The following is a 20,504-nucleotide window of genomic DNA, read 5'->3' as shown; positions in this document are numbered from 1 at the left end:
TATTGTAGTGAATGTTATGGTTCTGAAGTTTGTTTTTATTAAAATTGGTTGAAAAGTTGATAAGAAGTGAATTATCACAATTATTGGTCATTTTAAGTAAAAAATGGAGGTTTTGATAGTGAGTTTTAAAAGTAAGGGTCTAAGAGGAGAAACAACGATTTAAGATGTGTTGGAAGGTCATTAGAAACTTGTTAACACCTTGAGTTGACAAAAATATGATAGGGAAATAGATATGAGGCAATAGGGTGATTTTGAAAGGTTTTAAGTCCCATTTTAGAGACTTTCGATGTTGAGATTTTGATGTAGTAGGTCCAGGCTGAAGTAGAGAGTTTGAGGTCTAGGGTTGGACCATTTCTAACTTGTTTGGACCCTTAGGATATTAAACTTTGCATGAGAGTAGGTGGAAGTGAGTTTAGGTAGGTTAGAGTAGGCAATTTGGTGTTGGGTATCCATTTTAAGCTAGAAACATGTTCCTAAAGTGTTATCCTGGTCTAGGACATCATAGGAACCATTTGAATAGGCATAGAGAGCATCCAAGGTTAGAAAATAGGGCTTGGGAGTGTTTTGGTGTGGTGCTCAGTAGCTCTCAGTAGGGCTTGAGCGCCAGAAATGAAAAAGGTCTGGCGCCCAACTGCGAAGGGGTGGCGTTTAGGCACTAGGAAATGCAAGGAAAATGGCGTTCAACGACAAAGAGGTGTCACTCAAAGTTTGCATGGTTTTCAAGTTTTGTTTTCAATTCCTTTAGCTTTTATGGATTCTTATTATGACCATCGATATGTATCTCATGGATTGATTGAGTATGTTATATGGAATGTTATCAATGGTTTGAATAAGGTTGAAGTATGTTTCAAAGTGTGATGGATTAAGAGTTTCTAAGGAGAAATTCTAAGTGTTGTATCAAGTGTTGTTGATATGAATGTAGGAGGCTCAGTCTTGGGGGTTATTCCTAACGCTTTAATGGTCATTCATTCTCAATTAAAGAGGAGTGATGCATGTGGTGAGAGTAGTAGAAGATCCTAGTCTAGGTGCTTCAATATGGCCTAAGGCACGAAAGAGACAACCTTGTGTGTGGTTGTTGAAAGGCTTTTTGGTCGGACAAAAAGTCAACAAACCCTAGTCCCCACTAACGTAGTATAGGGCAACCAGGGGATCAATCCGCAAACTCGGTGAAAATCAAGTTTAGAATATATGCTTAATCTTGCTTCTTTATTTACTATTTATCTAAACTACAAAACAAGGTGGGGACATTTAATGAATAAAACTGAAATTTAAAAAGGAAAAGAACATCTAAAATCTACAAAGTGTTTAAAAGAAGAAAGAAATTGAATTGAAATGAAATAAAAGAAAATAGAACTCTAAAATTTCTAAAACAAAAACAGTAACAGAAGCTAATATGAAAATTTCAATGCAACTAAACTATAATAAAGAAGAAAGAAGATAAAGATATAAAACCTGAAACCTAAGCTAAATTTTAAAACCTGTGTATAACAGAATATAACCTAAACTAAAATTAGAAGTGAATGTAATTAAAAAGGCTAAAAATTAACAAGACAAGAAAGCTAGAACTAACTGGATATGAAAACAAATGATGTATGAAATCATTTCACCTAACAGAACCGAATGAAATAAAATGAAGAATTCCACTATCTAAGCAAAACAACCTGACCTATTCACAAAAATACCAAAAATAAAGGAAAAAGACAAGAAGCATTAACAAAAACTAGAAGTAAAATCACAACCTAAACTACTAAACAGAACAAAGTTATTAGATAGAAGTCACAAAGCTGAATTAAATCTGCTTGAAATGGCGTATCAATTGAATTATTACTATACAGGAAGACATCCCGTTCATAAATTGCCCACCTCGGGGTCTAAAGTTCTATTATAGAACCTAAAATGAATAATAATCAATTGATTTCCCAAAACAAATAGATTCAATTCCAAATCCACAAGCAACAACTCACAGAAACTAAAAAAACATGAATTAAAATATTTTTTCATTGCTTGAACTCCTATCTGGCTCAGGAAGACATCTTGTTCAATTCCACCCACCTCGGGGTCATATAATTCCAAAAGGAATTCAAAATGTGCAGATTTTCGAGTTCAAATCATTGTTTTATCAAAACAATACAAGAAAACAATCACAAGAACACAAGAACGAAAACAATCAACATAACATAATAGTAAAGCACTTAACGCGGAGAAACATCAAAGAAAAACACATTTTATTAACAAGAAACAAAAATTACAAAGATTTACCGAACGAAATGCACAATCGGAGCCACCATTGGCTGTCACCATCGTGAGTGTTTCGCTCCAAAAGCACAAGAAATGAAAACCCTAATCTAAAGAGCGAAAAACAGTAAAAATTGAAAGTGTCTCTCGAGAGTGTCTCTGTGTGTCTCCAAAAAAATTCCATTTACATGGCAGAAGCACCCTTTTTATAGGGTCTGAAAACGAAAGAGAAAATAAAATGGGAAACGGAAACCTTGCTTCACTTTGACGCTTCGTGCTTCATCCGATGTGGCGTCGTCGGTCAGCTCCTCTTCTTCTCCGGCAGGATGAGACGCGCTTCTCTCTTCACTTGAGTGCTCTTCTTCTGCTGCTTCACTCAAGAGCCCTAGCTCATGGGTTCTCTCCTTTTCCTCCAAATGAATTTCTCGGGCAGCTTTGCAAATGAAAAGCAAAGGAGGAGACCCCTAATGCAGTTGCTGCTAAAACGCACGTTTCACTAAAGTTGGAATTCCACTGTAGCAGTATCACTAATTGGAGCCCATATTCACTTTCAATTCAGCAGCAGCTCCCAAACGGGACCGTTCCACTAAAGGGTAGTCAACCTAATTCAGTGTTTCCCAGCGACCAATAATGCAACTCGAGGCCAACCTAACTCTCGTAGCAGCTCAACATTCAGTGGCCCAATTCATTACATTTCATTTAATTTTGGCCCAATCCCATGTGCATTGCAGTGTCCTAAGCTATAAAAATCTGTCAGCCTAAGGAATTGTTGAAGTGCGTCCAGAGCAGCATCAGCGTTCAAAAACAAAGGGCTCAAAACAGCTGCCCAAATTCAACCAATTATGCTGCTCACAAATTCAAACCACGGCCCAATTGCATTACTAAAATATGCCAGCCAAATTATTTTGCAGCAGTGGCAGCAGCGCCTGCGTTGGCCCAAAGTCTTCTTCCATTCAGCCAAAGTAACCGCGGTCCAGATATGCACTTCAGCAATAGGTTCAGCCTCAATTAAAAGGCATCTGCAGCCCAAAAATATATGGCCCAATCAGCAAATTTTTATTTCAATTAAGCACTAGAGTTAATTAGCAATTAGAGAAAAAAAATTAAAAACCTATTTAAACAAAATAAAGAAAAAAAAATTCATTAAAATATTTTCCAAAAGTACTAATTTCTTATTTATTAACAAAAGACTAAAAATTGTTCCTAAAAGCCTAATTTTAACTACAATTTTATAAAACTAAAGAATTAAAGGAAAAACTTAAAACTATCTTAATTCTAAACAATAAGAAACTAAAATGAACTAAAAATGACTTCTAAACACAAAAAAATATGAAAATATTGAGAGTTATCAGTGGTAGAGTGAAACTCATTAGCAATGACTCTACAAAGTAGTACAAGCCACCATACAAGTCGTCATAGATTGACATTAATACTATATTTGGATGGCCTAGTTTAGGTCCATTGCATGATTAAGATGTTTGGTTAATTAGCTTGAAATGTGATTTATGATGAAATCTTAGATACTCTATGTTTACATTAGCTTACCCTTTTGTATGTTTTTGTGTTTGGTTGTTGTATATATGTGTTTTTTGTTGCAATGATCATATGGTGGGTGTAAATAGAGGATGATAATGTCTCAGTAGAGCAAACTTTGGAGGATGATGCAACATATGTGTAGTTTCTTTTAGAACAAATATTTTATATATAGTTTTGGATTTAAATTTTATGTACAAAGTTGATTTTATAGTTATCTTTATATAACTATGATGAGACTTTATGTTTCTTGTTTGATTAATTGTTTTATCTTATCGGATTTGTGATAATTTTTAAATAATATATTAGACTATTTAATTGGAATGTTATATTGTTTGTTTTTTTTTCTCTCAAAAAAATTGTAAAGATAAAATAATAATAATAATTGGTAATAAAATTATTCAAGTTTTATTATTATTGGTTATGGTAAAATTTATCTATTCTTACTAGCCATTACAAAAATAATTTACACTTGCTTTATTAAAAAATGAGAATAAAATAATAAATGTTTATATGTAATATAATTATTAAGTATCATTTTTACAACATTTGTTCTCACTTTCAACATTTCCAAAATGCAATAGATTGAAAATGTATAGAATAATATAGTTACTTTTAAGAATTAAGATCAACAATTTTATCTTTTCTAGATGATTGGCCCCTGTCAATCTGGACTCATCATTGTCACAATTACTATAGTAACCATAACTATTTACATGAATCCTTTTTTCTACAGTGTTATAATAGATTAACCTACTAAAAAAATAAAAATAAAATTATAAAATTATTAGGAAGAAAATAAATCTGATAAATGTAATAATATCACATAAATAAAATTGAAAAAAATTATAAAATATTTTTAGAAATAATAAAGGTTTTGTAATTTTCTCTAATAAAGAATGAAAAATTAATTAGGACGTCACAATAAACAAATTGAAATAGAAAGTGTTAATCTGACAAACTTATTTTAAAAAAAAAAAAAAGTAAACTTATAATAGTGTAGGGACGTCTCAAAGTATGGATGCATAGATATTAAAGTGAACAAATTTTAAAAAGGCAAATAATCAATTAAATAAATTCTTTTGCATAAATTAAGTTAGAGAAGCATTGTTATATTTAATATGTGAAACTATTAGCTATAACATTAATTATAAAGTTAGATCCTTGTGTATTGTTCTTAACTATTCAACCTAGGTTAGCTTCATTGGAGTTCTTAACTATTAGCTCTTGTTGACTGATTTTGCTCTTATTTTTGTCAAACTAATACTCAAATAAAAATTGATTTAACAGCACATTTGCAAAAAGATGAATTTGGTTGTGTTTGCCACTGGAGAAGTTTACAATATCCTCCGAAGCATAAGATATATTTATTTTCCATGTTCAACTTGAAAATGATGTTTTTGTGACTCTAATACCTAATCTTATTGCCATGTTAAGCTTAAATGCACAACTATAGGAAATTAGAATCTATCTTTTTTTTTGCGGATAAAATACTCAACCGCTATAAATGCATAAGCACTTACCAAATTTCTCCTAACTTCACTTTTTCCCTTACACTTACCAAACAAATTCGACCTATAATTTATTTTCACAAAATATAATCCTAACTTTTTTCCTATACACACCTCATAAACAGTGGTTTTTTTATAATAATAATAATAATAATAATAATAATAATAATAATAGCTAAAGTTTAGGAATCATAAGGTTGTCAGCAGTACTGGACTGCAGTATTTTTAATGTTTTAGTAGAAATGTATTCTTATTTTTTAATGTTTTAGTTATTAGACTTTTTGTTTTGTAACGTGAACTTATTCGGATTATCTTCTTGGGTTTGATTCACAATTCCTATTGCATTACAATCTAGGTATATAGGTATATATGTATTCATTGGACATTATTTAATAAGTAATTATTACTAATATGTTTATTAAAGATTTAATACCTTACTTTATTTTTGAAGTGATGTGTTCAAAGTGATTTTATTTTTTTTTTAAAAAAATTATTATTGTTCTATATTTTGTACTATATTTTGTAAAAACTGTTTAAGTTAGTTTTTTTGACTTACGTTTTTAAAAATACTAATGTTCTAATTTTCTCCTTGACAACGTATTTAGAAATGTTAAAAGTTAAAGTTATTAAGTAAAAGAAAAGAGTTAAACTTTGTTCAAAACCATGTGTAAAATCAGAATTCACAATTGTAATTTCCAAAATCAGAATCCTAATTCGTAAAATCATATGCAAAATCAGAAACCCTAATTGCCAATTTGCAATTCACAAAAAATCAGAAACCTCAACTCTCTCCCAACATTTCGGCAACCATCACCCCATCATTGTCTTCTTCACCTCAAACACCCACAAAAAAAAAAAAAAAAAAAAAAAAAGAGGAGGAAGAAGGTTGAACAATAATTGAGAAAAANTCTCTCCCAACATTTCGGCAACCATCACCCCATCGTTGTCTTCTTCTTCACCTCAAACAACCACAAAAAAAAAAAACTCATTCAAAGAGGAGGAAGAAGGTTGAACAATAATTGAGAAAAAGGGTCGGTAGTAACATTGGTGGAGCTCCTGGCCAACTACGCGTCTTGGAAAAGATGCAACAACGTCAACGATCACGTCCGGCTCTGACACTAACGACGAAGCGAGGAAAGTGCAGTCATGGGTGAAGGTGGTGGTTTCGTGGCCTCATGCAAAGAAGATGTGGGTGTAATAGGTTTCCTTCTTTCTTTTGTTGTGATTGAATTGGAAAACAAATGAAGAAAGGGAGAATATGAATGCTAGGTTGCAGTACTGGCAGGTAGGATTCTTCCAATTACACATTCAACGAACCACGAACCTAGATTGAAGACCACTTTCACTAGATTCTTGAACCCCAAATTGCGAATGAATTCTAACCTAAGTGTAATTTCATTTAACCCTCAGTTAAACCTTTTTCACGTCATTCAATTTTATTTTTAAAATTTACACTTCAATTGATTCTAACGTGTCAAGTATTGCAAAACTGTACACCTCATTCACTTTTAGCCGATGGGACATTTGCACCGTTAGTTTTTTTAACGCTGTAAACAAAAGAACTAACTTGAACCATTTTTACAAAATATAGAACACTAGTAAACTCTCGAAAAATGGTAGGACTATTTTGAACACATCATCCCAAATTAGAGACCAAATAAATTATTAAACCTTTATTAAATATACTTTGTTATATTAAGTTTCATTTGATTCGAGTACAATAAAGATGGGAGGTATAGTTAGTAGAATAGGAGGTGTTATAAACAAAAGTTAGAGGGTTTTAAGGATATGAATCAAACATGAGAATTAAGGGGAAAAAAAGAAAACGACCCAAATCAGCTACTCATTTATCATAAACATTTTATTTCTTACAAAGAAATAATAATAGAATGAAATATATTTACATAAGAATAAATTGATTATAAAATAATAAACTTTTATATTTTAAAATAAAAAATAATAATATCAAATAAATATATAAAAAAAATTGCATGTCAATTTTTGAAGGAAATTCCACGTAAGCATAGTACCATAGTTGTGCTTGAATTTTTTTATTTAGAATTGATTTAGCTAATGATTTAATTTTCCCTCTCATAATATAACACTTTTTTCTGTTTCTCTTATTGTTGCCAATAAAAAATCATGATAAAAAAGAAAAAAATATAAAATTTTCATGATAAAAAAATGTTTTTATTTTTATTTTTATGGGCACGTGATGGTTGATTAATTGATTCTGTTTCACGAGTGGACAGAAATAAGCATCAATCACAGAACAGAGCTGAGAGTGTAGCCTAGTCACGCGTGCACGTGCTTGTGTACCTTACTTCGTTCACTGTCTCCGAAAAACTCGATGCACATAACAGCCAATGAAGTCAATAATACTTACTTTCATTAGTTTCTTAAGTTAAATAATTTTATATTTCCTTTAACTTTATTATTTTAAGATGGTATAGATTATATTATACTAAATTAAGATTTCTAGATTTTTAAAATATTATAGTTATCTTAATATTTTAATTAATTGTACATAATTATGAGTTACTTCTATAGATTTTTATCTCATGTGTTGATAGTCATTTTACTTTTAAATTTAATACTAAAGATTATTTATGTATAATTAGAATTTTTTTTCCTAAGAGAAATTATCGACCAAGTATGGGATATATGACTAGTTCATTGATAGCTAACCCTAGGATATCAACGTTCTTATGCTTATTTAAAATTTCAATATTAGCATATTATTGAGTTTTTCCTATTTTATGAATTTCTTAATGATAACAATTTTGCCTCATTTTTGGATTGATAACCTTTACTTGTAATTAATGGAAATGGAATTCAATAACTATGGAATTAAAAAAAAAAAAAAAAACTCCAAACTCTATGTTATAAAGTTATAGGTTATAATATATGGATTCAAGTGATAAAACTTTCATGTCATCCATTTATGAAGAAGGGATGAGTTTAGGATTTTGAGTCACCAATTGAAGATAACATGAAGCACCACATAAACCTCTTAATGAAAATGTTACCAATAATGTTAGAAAAAAAAATAATTTAAAAATTATGAAATCCTATCACTGTAAATTTCCTATATTTGGTTATACGTTTAAACTAACATATCCAAAGTCAATGTATCACCCAATAGACTGACAAATGAATAAATGGAATCTATACAAAAGAATGATATTTTACCAAAAAAACTATATCATAACATCATACTATATGTTATTTTAAGACATGTTTTATATTTTCTCGGTATTTATTTCCTTTTCTTTCTTAATTAGTACAATATATATCGACATTTTTTTTATGTTAATGATAGAAGGTTTGAAGTTGTTTGTTTCATCATACCAAGTCCTAAATTATAAACTAAGATGTAGTTCGTACACACAAAACCAAAATATACACCATAAATATCTATTGATGTTAACCCTATTAGATGAAGAAGCAATAGACAAACGTTTTTTACTTAAGTAAATTTAGAAGTTTAACAATATATTATAACAACAAAGTTATTTGTGATATTGTCCACAATTGAATATAACATGGTAGAACAAACCATGTTAAACTAAATAGATTTTTTATTTATAAAAGATCGGTAGAAAAAATTGTGAAATCATCTATCATTTTACTCATATCCCAACAAAGGTAGTTTCAAACTTAAAAAGAGTCTTATGTTTTCTTTTATTCTTTGTAAAACAACATTGTATTAATAATGTCATACTTTGTTAAGATTTATAAATGTAAAGTATTCTAATTTCATTTTTATTTTAAGTGAACATTTGCATACAAAATTAATAGTTATCTTATAAATAGGCTTTACATATTTCATTTAAATAAAATAAATAAACATACATTAGAATTACAAATAAGATTGTTTCCAGTTTAGGATAATTGTAAAAAAAATTATGATAAAAGGGTGATATTGGTAAGCAAACTCATTTTTATATTTTCTTTTAGCATTGGTTAGGGTCACATACATTTACTAGTGCTGTTAAAATGGGTTGAAATATGTGACTCAATCCGACTCACTATGGGTTTGAGCCGGGTTGGGTTGGAAAAAAATGTGAAAATTTTGATGCGAGTCAATTTTGACCCGGTTCACTAAGAACCCGGCACATACAGGTTGAACTCGTGGTGGGTCAGGTTGGCTCACCAATCCACCTATTTTTTTAATTAAATCAAATTAATTAAATTAATTATTCAAATCCTATTTTTTTATTGAGATCAAATTAATTATTCAAAACGCACAACTTTTATTTAGCAATACAGTCTTTCTTGCTGTTATCTTTCCAAAAGTTTCCCTTTACAAATCAAACCCTAACTTCCCCTATGCAAATCAAACCATTACACGGAAAAATCATATAAATCATCCTATATATACAATAATTTTACAATATTTAAATATATACGATATTTTTATTTTATTTAAACATTGGTTTAAACCCTTTTTTGGTCCCTAAGTTAAGTTCTGATGTTCAGTTTAGTCCCCGCTTTTAAAAATGTCAACCTTTAGTCCCTATGATATGAAAAATGTATCAAATCAGTCCTCATGACAACACTTAATGAACAATAAATCACAAGTTTTCATACCTAGGTATCCAATAAATGAGTCGGGTTGAGTTGGCTCATTAAGTGGCCAACCCATGGTGGGTTGGATCCCGTTTTGACAACTCTAAAATTTACAATATGGATTGAGAATTTTAATTTATAATTAATGGAAATGGAATTCAATAAAGCTAACGAATATAGCATACCCAAAACTAGTCTAATCATATTCTCTAAATAAATTAGGAAATAATTTGCTATGTATGTTCAAATATTTAGATTGTTTGTTATGACTTTTAAAGTTATTAGCAGTGAAAACTTGTTCTAAATCATTATATTAGTTTTGAAATTAGGTGGTCTACATTTGTTTTTTCTAAAAATTAAAAAAAAAACACGAGTTAGATTAAAAAAAGTCCTTAAATAAAGTTCTTGTTATTTAATTTTAAAGTACTCGTAAATTTGAGTAATTTTATTTGAGTTTATATTAAAAAATTTATTTTATCAAGTTTTAAATTTTTTATATTTTTAAATGAATTCTTGTCATCAAATTTTGATATTGGTTGGGTTAAGACAACTGTTACTCTGTATAGTCATTTCTAGAATATTTTTACTTGAAAAATAAATAAAAAATGACTTAGTTAATTTTTTTTTTTGAATTTGAATATTTTCAAGTATTTATTAAAAAATTGTATTTTATTGAAAATATGTATAATTTTCGATCGAATTCTAATATAAAGTACAACACATAGACACAAAAAATTAAAGTTTTGAAAACCTAATTATATTTATAAATATCATGTTTATTATTGTCAAAGTTTTATGGTGTTCTGAAAAAATATAAAGATATGGGTGGGTGAAGGATTTAATATGGGTGGTCAATCTAAAATCAAATGACATATAAAAAAAACTTTAAAAGGTGATACTCTTTTATTTGTCACTTAATTAGAGGAGTCACGACTCTCTTTTTTTTTTGAGTTTTATGTAAGGGTGGGTAAAATTAATTAAATTAAATTATATTGTTAAATAACTGTATTATTTTATATTAAAAATATTGAGTTTTTTACGATAAAAACTAAAGTAAACTATTTTATAGTTCAATTTTAAAAAACTAAAACATTAAAGTTGTAGTTCAGTTATTATTCATTATCTTCAAACTATTTCATTGATAAAACACGTAGTACATAAGTCAAAGATTGAGACATGTCAGCCTGAGTCGAAAGTTAAAAAAGGTTGGGTCTAGGTTGAAGGTTGTGACGGATCAACTCGAACTAAAGGTCATGATATACAAAGGTTGAGTCGAAAGTCAAAACAAGTCAAGTGGGATCGTGATGGAAATTTGGTTGAATATGATCACGATCGAAAATTGGTTGAATTTGACCGAGTTGACCTCAACCACAATTCTTTCGAATTTGACCAAGTCGATCCTAGCTAAAATTCGACTAAATTCAGATGAGTCAGTCTCGATCGAAATTTGGCCGAATTTAAATAAATTGGTCACAACCATAATTTTGTTGAATTTGGATAAGTCAACTCCAACATAATTTGGTTGAGTCAACCCCAACCAAAATTTGTTCAAATTCGACCAAGTCGATCTTGATTGAATTTGGCTGAGTTGACCATGGTTAAATTCGACTAAATCAATCACGACCAAAATTTGATTGAATTTAACAGAATTCAATCAAGTCGATCTTGAACAAATTTTGGTCGAATTCGGTTAAATCAATCCTAACTTATATTCGACTGAATTCAACTGAGTCAGCCTTAGTAGATATAAGTTCAAATGTTAGTTTGATAAACCATTTAACAAACAAAAAAATTAACTCATTAAGTTAAAATGATTATATTTATTAACTTTTAAGTTTTAGAATCAAAATATATTAAAATTTAAGAGATTGATAAATTACAATTTCAGATGTAAAATAACAAAATATACTTAACCCTAATTATAAAAACAAACTTAATTTTAGAGAAAAATATTTTATTCTATATTTTTGTTTTATAATATAATATAAAATGGCAACATTATTGCTGCAATAGACATGTAGATTTAATAGTGAAGTGGGTTTTACATAGAACCAGCCATCTCCTCCACGTTGTGATAGAGTACAGATCTCGGACATTAGTTGATTCAGAAGTCTATTTCCACCACAACACAGTCCGGTCAACAGTTTCTCACATCAACATTTACCTTAGAACATGTCACCTACAAATTAGTGCCTACAGAGTTTGCAATCAACTTCCACACACGCACATGCAACACTTTCTGTTTCATACATCTTTTCAAATTGTCTCACACCATTTTCCCCTTCTTCTTCATTCCTCTCACATGCTTAACAAACCTAAAAGAAGAAACTCACCACTCTTCCGTCAATTTTGCTGTTTTAGCTCCACTATTCAATTTTAACTTACTGGATTTGACATTTCCAATCACCACCACACTCTTTAGTACACATGGCTGTCAAAAATCTTTACTTTCAACCAATATTTAGTCTCAACATTCGAAATAAGTTTTTCCCATTTTACTATAATATTAATTTTAGTTAGATCATTTTTTAACTTACTAGTTCAATCAAGGTTAAGATGTCATCAACTTTAATAAGATCGAAGTATCATCGGCTCATCATCCTTATATGAATTTTTTTTTGTTTAAGTATCATAATTGACATTTTTGGTTGCTAATGTGACTAAGGTATCATGGTTTTAGTTACAACACTTAAACTCAAGATCTGTTATATCAACACTGTGTATTGATAATCGAGTCAGACCCCACTGAAATCTCTATCACAAGTGCATTGCTACATTATTATAATAGAACAGTGATGTACGACACGACGTGTATAAATGTAATTCATATCCATTTTCATTTTGCACATAATAGCATTCTCGATTGTAACCTTATATACAGCACAACTAAATATAAGAATGTCATAAAGTAACCACCGTAGCTGAAATCAATTGATTTTATGTTTTGAAACAATAACCTGCGACCATCACATTCTAGCTGTATTCTTTCTCAACTATCTCAGTAGAAAGTAATATTTCACTGTGGTTACTATGGGAAAATCATGTTCTTGCCTTCCTCCAATGTGAAAAGTTATCTCAACAAAAGGAAAAATGATACTTCACACAACACCCAACACCTACAAGAGCATATCCTTTGTGAATTCTTCAACCAAATCATCGGCGATTGTACAAGCAGTCTCTCTTTCCAATGTATCAATCTCATCGTTTGTTAGCCCAGACCAGGAAATAGATCCTAGATCTTGTGCCAAAAAACTATCAACTGAATAAAGAGATGTGTTAGAGGTTGGATGTAAAGAAACACGGACAATGTCCCATACTAACTTTAGTAGTTCCTTTCCACATGGTGGAGGCTGCATGGAGGAATTGCTTAGTTTCCTTCTGAATCTAGACAATGTCAAAGGTGGTCCAAGAACAATAGAAAGTGCCTCATTTAACAAATCAAGCAAAACCTTGTGCTCTAACTTATTCTTGTTATCATCTTTTTTGGATCTTTCATCCTCCTTCACCAATTTCCTATGAGATTCTTCCACTTCTTCAAATACTGAGTTGCCGATGTATTTTTCCCATGAGCCAAAGTACAAACCAGAGGCAACAAGCAGATCTCTTACATAAGATTCTTCTGGACCATCCAATTCAACTAATGAAGACTCAATCGGGTCCTGCTTTCTAGTGAAATCAACATAGCCGTCGGAATCAAGCTCACTGAGTTGCCTCTTTAGGTCTGTCAAATAAAAGACAAAGAGAACTGTCAACAAGAATTTGACATCTGAAAAAGCAATTAGATTCTAAGATACATGGAACTATATATACACATATTTCAATGGTTTACAAGTTTGCATAATTAATATGAACAATGTTTTACTAAGCAAATGGTCACCAAACAGAAGAAGCAAAGGATCTGCACTTCATGTTAATCTCATTCTCTAAAATACCAACTTAATGAATAAATCGAAATTATTGTGTTTTACAAAATTTCTGGAGCTATATCAAAATTGATAATGCATGTTAAAGGAGGATAATAAAGAGGCCAAAATTTGTATAAATACTAACACATGACTTTAACATGGAAATACCTTGCAAGCAGGGTCACTATCCATTTGAAGAACAGAGTAAATGCTGTTTGTACATTTAACTATACGTGCACATGCAACAAAACAAGGAGAATGCATAGACATTCTATTTATGAACTGTCTGTGGTACCATTTCATCAAATTGAAATATAAAATTGTTTCTTACCGTTCAAACCAGAGCTGATATCTCTAAAAATCTTGGGAACAAAAATATCATCTAATGAAGATGCATCTGGAGTTGATGTTAGACTTGAATACCCAATCTGTCTCCAATGTTCTTCATCAGCACAGCTGCTCACAGATGCAGGACTAGGAGGTACCTCGGTGGAGTTCTCCTAAGAATCACATATGAAACAAACTGTTAGATAACGACCATTTATGCAACATATAATCGAAAACAAAGGTCATTGAGTAGAATAATGAAAAACGAATATAGCAAACTTACATGTCTGCCACCATATTTCATGAGAATAGTTGGTCCACTCCTGGCATCTCTCAAAATTTCACCATATTCGCTGCCATGTGATTCTACTTTTGACATAATCCTTTTGCCAAACAGCTTCCGTCTTAGACCAAGAGTATATTTAAAATTGGAAAGTTTTTCTTTAATATTAAGTCCATCTTTCTTCTGTTTTTTAGCACCCACTGGCCTTGCTTCAACAGCTTCAAGCTTCCTCTGAATAAGGGCACCCGTTAAAATGTGGCGGTCCTCCAAAAGAAGCCTTCCAAATGATGCTCCTGATGCAGGAGCAGACAAGGATCTTTCAAGATTCCTAGGTGACAACTCCTTGTGGAGAAATACGTTGTCATCTAATTTATGTCTATTGGAACATGTTTGTAATTCTTTTTTCTCTTTTAGAACTCCCCACTGGCTCTTGTCATCTGGACCCTTTATAGTATCTTGCTTTAGTCTAACTCTGTCATTCTCTAAATAACAAGCCACTTCAGGAATGTCCAAATGCAATTCATTTTTTACAGTATTTCTTAACCTCTCTGACAAGAACCTCCTAGTATCTATGTTGAAAAATTCTGGGGAACTTTGTCCGTTGAGCTGCATTTTACTTTTGTATGATCTTGTTGATTCTGAGCGCAGTAAATTAGGTTCAGCATCTCTAGTCATACTTTCTCTGACCTCTTTAGCATCAGATTTATCATTGAAAGGTGTCTCAATTCCACTAGCTCTAATCCCTTGGAGTTCACACTTCAAGCGCTCTCTCACTTCCTCAAGAAAATCTTCTATACCTTTTCTCCTATGCAAACTTTTGAAATTCTCTTCATGGTTGCAATTACAAATCCTTTCAGAACCAGGCTTCAAGATAACTATCTGAGTGGGAGAAGTGCATATATCTAATAATCTGCTTTTGGATTTCATCATTAAAGACTCCTCAAAGTCCCTACTTTGTGTTTTACTTCTTGATGGAAAGGATTCTTTTTTCTTAAATGAGTGGCTATCTGTCTTTGAACTCGAAATATGTTGCATGTTCTCCTTGCTCAGGTTCTCTTGAGAAAGAGAAAGCATTCTCCTAGAACCACTTCCGATGTCAACAGCCTTCGGCCACTCCTTAAACCTTGTTGATTGATACTCTTCAAAGTCTTTCTTGAATTTTTGGAGTTCCTCTTCTTGAGGATGTTCCCTTGGCTCCGGTTCTCCAAAACTATGTCCACCTTCATCATCTTCATCATCATCATCGATGTGCTGATAAAATGAATCAAATTCCATATGGCTAAAAGAATTCAAGTTTGAAGAACCCCTACCAAACCAACCTTTTCCGTTCATTTTCTTCTTTGAAAACTTCCTCTCCATATTTTCATGTGTGCTTTCATCCAATGGAACAACAGATTTAGTGTCTAATGGTAAAGGCATGGTGTCTATCCCCATCAACCTTGCCACAAGGCTAGGGGCATTACTTCTGGCGCCTGATTGTTTGGAAAAACCCTCTTTGTTCGCTTTTTTCACTGAATCCACATTTGAGTGACTAATTTTCTTTGACCAGCCATCTTCTACTTGACAGGAGTACTGAAATTCACCAGAGTTCATTCCATTTAAGAATTGTAAGAAAAATATGATTTATGCATGGTGAATGAAACACGTTAAAAAATGATGGTGGCGTCTTGAAACCCTTAGCATATAAAGCTATGTGAAATGAAACTTACTTGTAATTCTCCTTCTGCACAGTGGACCTGAGAGGTTTCTACTTGCAGCTTCATGCCATTGCCAGATGTTTCCATATCTTCATGACACAGTATGATAACAAGTCAGAATTTACATAACTAGCTGACGAGGGATAAAATAGAACTTAATAATGATAACAATACAATTAACCGAGTCTCAGCAACATATCTTACAAAATGCAACAAACTAATGAGCCCTGATATTTAGACTGACACAGTAACCTTTAAAACATGAGAAGGAAATATCCAGATGATGATTTCCGTTTTGGGAGAGGGATCCTTCGAGATTAGGGAACAAATGCTCAATTTAGCTTCCTTGAAGCTTGAAAAGGTATATCGTAGCAAGAGTGAAGTCTCTGTTCAATTTCAAAAATAGTACTTACCGTCGTTATTGTTCTTATGAGCATGAATTTTCTTGGCCATCCTACCCTGATTGAACTCAAACATGTGTAATAAGCCTCCCATGTGGTCAAAGGCTCAACCAGAACACTCTCATGTCATCAATTTCAGGGTTCGTATCTAAAACAATAAAAATTCAGGTCCTTTCCTCTCCCTCTATACGATGTGAATGAACCAGCACTCCTTTGCACACCCTGGATTGCCAAAAGTTAATGGGGCATCAATTGAAGAACAGTGTATAGTAGAAAAATCAGATCTTAAGACTAAATAAAATGGTTAAGCTGTAAGATCCAAGTTACATTTGACGCAAACAGGTTTCTGCCTTCTCACAGAGATAACCAATGAGTTCCTTCATAGTAAAGCATATACCAAAAAACTGCACTTTTTCCATTTTTGTGAATGATGTTATAATTGAATGACTAACCTTGTTAACATGAGGCAAGAAGCTTATTACATAGTATTGTATTGCATCCGATGTAGAACATAATATTGAAATATAATTGATAATAACAATGTAATAGCGAAAGGAAAAGAAAACTGACCAATTTTTTCCAGTTTTAGATGAACGATAGAATTTGAATTTTGATATAAAATTATGAATTGACCTATAAGAAAACTTAGAAAACTCTGACATTCATGCACACACTGAAGAGAAAGAAGAACCTTGGTCTTCAAAGGACCCCATATATCAAAAACTTCAGAATCCATTGATGGAAAAGCAAATCAGAGCAAAGAGAAAACCAAACAACAGGTTTCTGAGAAAATGTAGGAAAAGCAACTCTGAACCTCAAAATTCCGGCATCAGTTAGAACTTACAGTGTCTTTTTGTATCAGAGCCATAAACATCGTACAGTACAAGTGATTCCTTTACGAAACACTCGAATGCACGTTTGGAAAAAAAGTGAGAAACAGAGAACATGTTGCATCAAAATAAACATACCAATGAGCAGAACCAAAAGAAACCCCGTATCCACCAACTGAAACTTCAGCCTGATATCAAATCTCGCCTTACAAAAACAAGAAAGTGGGTGTCCTTGAAAAGCATCAAAGCTTCAAACTTGATATCAAAATTGTAAAAGATGGAATAAAACTGGAAAATCCTGGAGGGAGGGAAGGAGAGAAAGAGAGAGAAATAGAGAGACAGAGACAGAGACAGAGAGAGAAGTGTGTATGTAGGTGTGTCATGGAAAAGTGGAAAATTGTGAACTGGGATTTTGTATTAAGAAAGAAAGAGAGCCAAGGATGAAAACTTCATGGGAAAAATATTGATAATGAGTTAATAATGATGAGGACAAAGGAAAAAGCTACAATATTCATAGTGTGGGAAAAGGGAACAAGGCCTCTAATTCCATTGCTGGAAGTGAATGAATGAAAGCGAAGGTTCCCTCTCTGCCATTTATTTAGTTAATTGGTTAATCATTCTCATATTTTCATTCTTTTTCTTTCTTTTTTCCATAACTCTGCTGTCACTCTTGCTGTACCGTAGAACACCTTTTTTATTGTTTTGGTCTAGTATGGGTTTGTGTTTTTCTTAATCAGTATCACTTTTCTTGTGAATGTTGCGATTTCCATGTGCATGAAATCTTTTACCAAGTCATGTAAGTGAACCAATTGAATTTAACAGTTAGATAGAATAAATAATGTTATTATTAGGACGAAAATGAAGTCTTAGAAAGTCGTTGATTGAGGGAGTGAAATCAGGAAAGAAATGAAGGCGAAGGACTTGATTACATACCAAATTCGTACATTTTAAAATTCTATTTCCTGCAAAATGGATAGTAATGTCTTCAATGCCTATGATATAGGACGGTTAGATGGTAATAGAAGCCAAGTTCTGGATCAAATAACTCTGCATAATCTTAGAGGGAATGTAATAGTTTAATCCTTATTAGCTAAGTAAAGTGTGTTCGTAGCAGGGATTGCTTAATGAGTTGAAAATTTCACATGAGTTATAGTATTATATTATTATGGAATAAAAATGATTGCATTTTGAGATCACGTAGCAACCAGCTCAGAGGTATGTGGTTTTGCAGTTGTACGCGCACGACGCCTCCATTTGGCGCTAGATATCATGCCACTTTGGAATTTTGGTTTTATTTATTTGTCTTCTGCTCATCTTAGTTCTCTTTCCTTTATCGTATGTTAAGTTTAGAATAATACTACAAAACAAGCGAAAACGTAAGAGAAAAAATCAAAGTAAGATGGTACTATAAAAACCTGTAGGAAACAAAGTCAAAGTAAGATGGTACTGTAATATCAAGAGGAGTTTAGTTTGTGGAACAATCAATTTTTAGACTGCAGATTAATTTCAATTCTTCATTTGTTTAATCACAGCTTAAATATTTTTATCTTATAATTTAAAGTAATTCTAATATATATTTTGAATACCACTTTTTTTCCTATTAGCTTTTGTTCTTTAGTTGAATTCAAAATATATGATAGAAGTATTTTTCCTTTTTTCTTTGTATTCATGAACAGAAACACATTATTAGAAACTTCATTATGATTATATAGGTTTCATTTACAGTAAAAACTATTGTTTGCATCGTGTATTATCATTTTGTCTCCCTAATTCGCAATAAAAGTAATTTTTATTATGTTTTGATACACCTAATTATATAACATCACTTAAAAATTAAAATAAAAACAGTTTAAACATCTTTTTCAATCATCCAAAACGTTGAATAGTTTCTCTCCTAATTTATTGGCCTTTTGGGTCACCAACAACTCGTTTCCTAATTGGGCTTGTCCAAATTTAAGTCTCGTATGTTTTCATTGTTCGAATTATTATCGGGCTATTTCTTTCTGCACTCCTATCAATGTTTTCCTGCACCCAATCAAATATGTGAATTTTTCGCATCCACAATTCTCCATGTACTTCAAATAATTTTAGCAAACTTACCAACCGTGTGCTTTGACCATGGTTGAAAGATCGATGTGACAAGTTCCTTCATTCTTCTAAGAGTCATACTCTTTGGTGCATGTGGAAGATGTTTCACTTCTTTTCAATCTCTAATCCACACTCCACAAAATATAACACAAATAACACCTTTGTCATTAAAGGTTCTTGATCTTTTAGGGTAATTCAAGTTGTCGAATCACCTTCAGTCCATATCACACCACCCTATCACACCACCCTGCACGGATGATTTTCTGCAAATATGTCTACACAAAAGTTGTAACTAGACAAGGCGAGAATCATTTGCTCAAGCATCTAAAAATTTGTCATTTGGAAAATAAACGGATATTGGCCTAGAATCATATCGGACTGAATTCCTAGCAACACAAAAGCCAATTCGATTATGAATTAACCCAATTGACCTTCACCACATGATAATTATTGTCACTTGCATCAGAGTAAGTGTGATTCACCTTACCAATTTGGTAGTTCTTTCATTTTTTTGGGCATAATTTGGAACTTGGGAATAACCACTTTACAAGTGTTGTTATAGCAAGACCTTTGATTCCTTCATAATATAACTCATTTACTTTACAAGATTGGTCATCATATGTCCATATATCTTACCTTTGTCATAGGTTTGGGTCAACCTTTTCAATGGTATTTGGTTAAACCAAGAAGTGATATGTCAAAACTTTGACCAAATAACACTTAAGTTAGCTTAAATTGTTGATTGTTTCATCTTGTAAATCATGAAATAAGAAAAAGTATACTATTAAGGATGACAAAATAAACTATTTCTCATAGGTATTGTCTGAGCTCATCTATGTTTTCATTGAAAATCTCACATTGATCAACTATGGAAGTGGATATAGGTAATATCCAATTATTTAAATTAAGTATGGGAACCATCCTCGTTTAAATTACTAAAAAATCATGTAAACCCTTAATTGGTTGGGTAACATATAAAACTTACGTTATTTAGTTTCTTTGATTCTTACTTTTTGTTTCACTTGAAAAACCTTTGATTCACTATAACAATTTTTATTATCTCTAAGCATGTGTTTGTTTCAGTTACTATTTGTGTAAATGTGTGAGGATGATTTGTGAGTG

At 31.6% G+C, this 20,504-nt stretch overlaps 1 protein-coding gene across 3 annotated transcripts; it reads right to left on the bottom strand.

Annotated features, from left to right (window-relative positions):
- Positions 1 to 12,666: 12,666 nt before the first annotated feature.
- LOC106765947 lies at positions 12,667 to 17,905 on the bottom strand. Of its 3 annotated transcripts, XM_022782853.1 has the most exons (7): positions 17,433 to 17,905; positions 16,792 to 16,868; positions 16,477 to 16,686; positions 16,076 to 16,152; positions 14,367 to 15,938; positions 14,088 to 14,256; positions 12,667 to 13,572 (listed from the first exon to the last, which is right to left on the bottom strand). In XM_022782853.1, exons 3-7 carry the CDS (start codon positions 16,556 to 16,558, stop codon positions 12,968 to 12,970), a joined length of 2,505 nt encoding a protein of 834 aa, XP_022638574.1. In that variant the 5' UTR covers positions 16,559 to 16,686; positions 16,792 to 16,868; positions 17,433 to 17,905; the 3' UTR covers positions 12,667 to 12,967. The 3 variants fall into 3 exon arrangements, with proteins under 3 accessions (XP_022638574.1, XP_014506195.1, XP_022638575.1); XM_014650709.2 differs by lacking the exon at positions 16,792 to 16,868; XM_022782854.1 differs by lacking the exons at positions 16,792 to 16,868; positions 17,433 to 17,905 and adding an exon at positions 17,035 to 17,418.
- Between the last annotated feature and the right edge of the window lie 2,599 nt (positions 17,906 to 20,504).

The sequence above is a fragment of the Vigna radiata genome, chromosome 7 (genome assembly GCF_000741045.1).
Source record: "Vigna radiata var. radiata cultivar VC1973A chromosome 7, Vradiata_ver6, whole genome shotgun sequence".
NCBI classification, from domain to species: Eukaryota; Viridiplantae; Streptophyta; class Magnoliopsida; order Fabales; family Fabaceae; genus Vigna; species Vigna radiata.
Note: the sequence above shows the minus strand (reverse complement) of the source record. Positions and strands in the feature narration are given on the sequence as shown.

Coding starts and splice junctions, on each gene's coding strand:
- LOC106765947 (XM_022782853.1), bottom strand. CDS start 16,558: ATGGGAGGCTTATTACACATGTTTGAGTTCAATCAGGGTAGGATGGCC. Junction 16,153..16,476: donor TCATAAGAACAATAACGACG/GTAAGTACTATT, acceptor TGTGTCATGAAG/ATATGGAAACATCTGGCAAT. Junction 15,939..16,075: donor GTGCAGAAGGAGAATTACAA/GTAAGTTTCATT, acceptor GGTGAATTTCAG/TACTCCTGTCAAGTAGAAGA.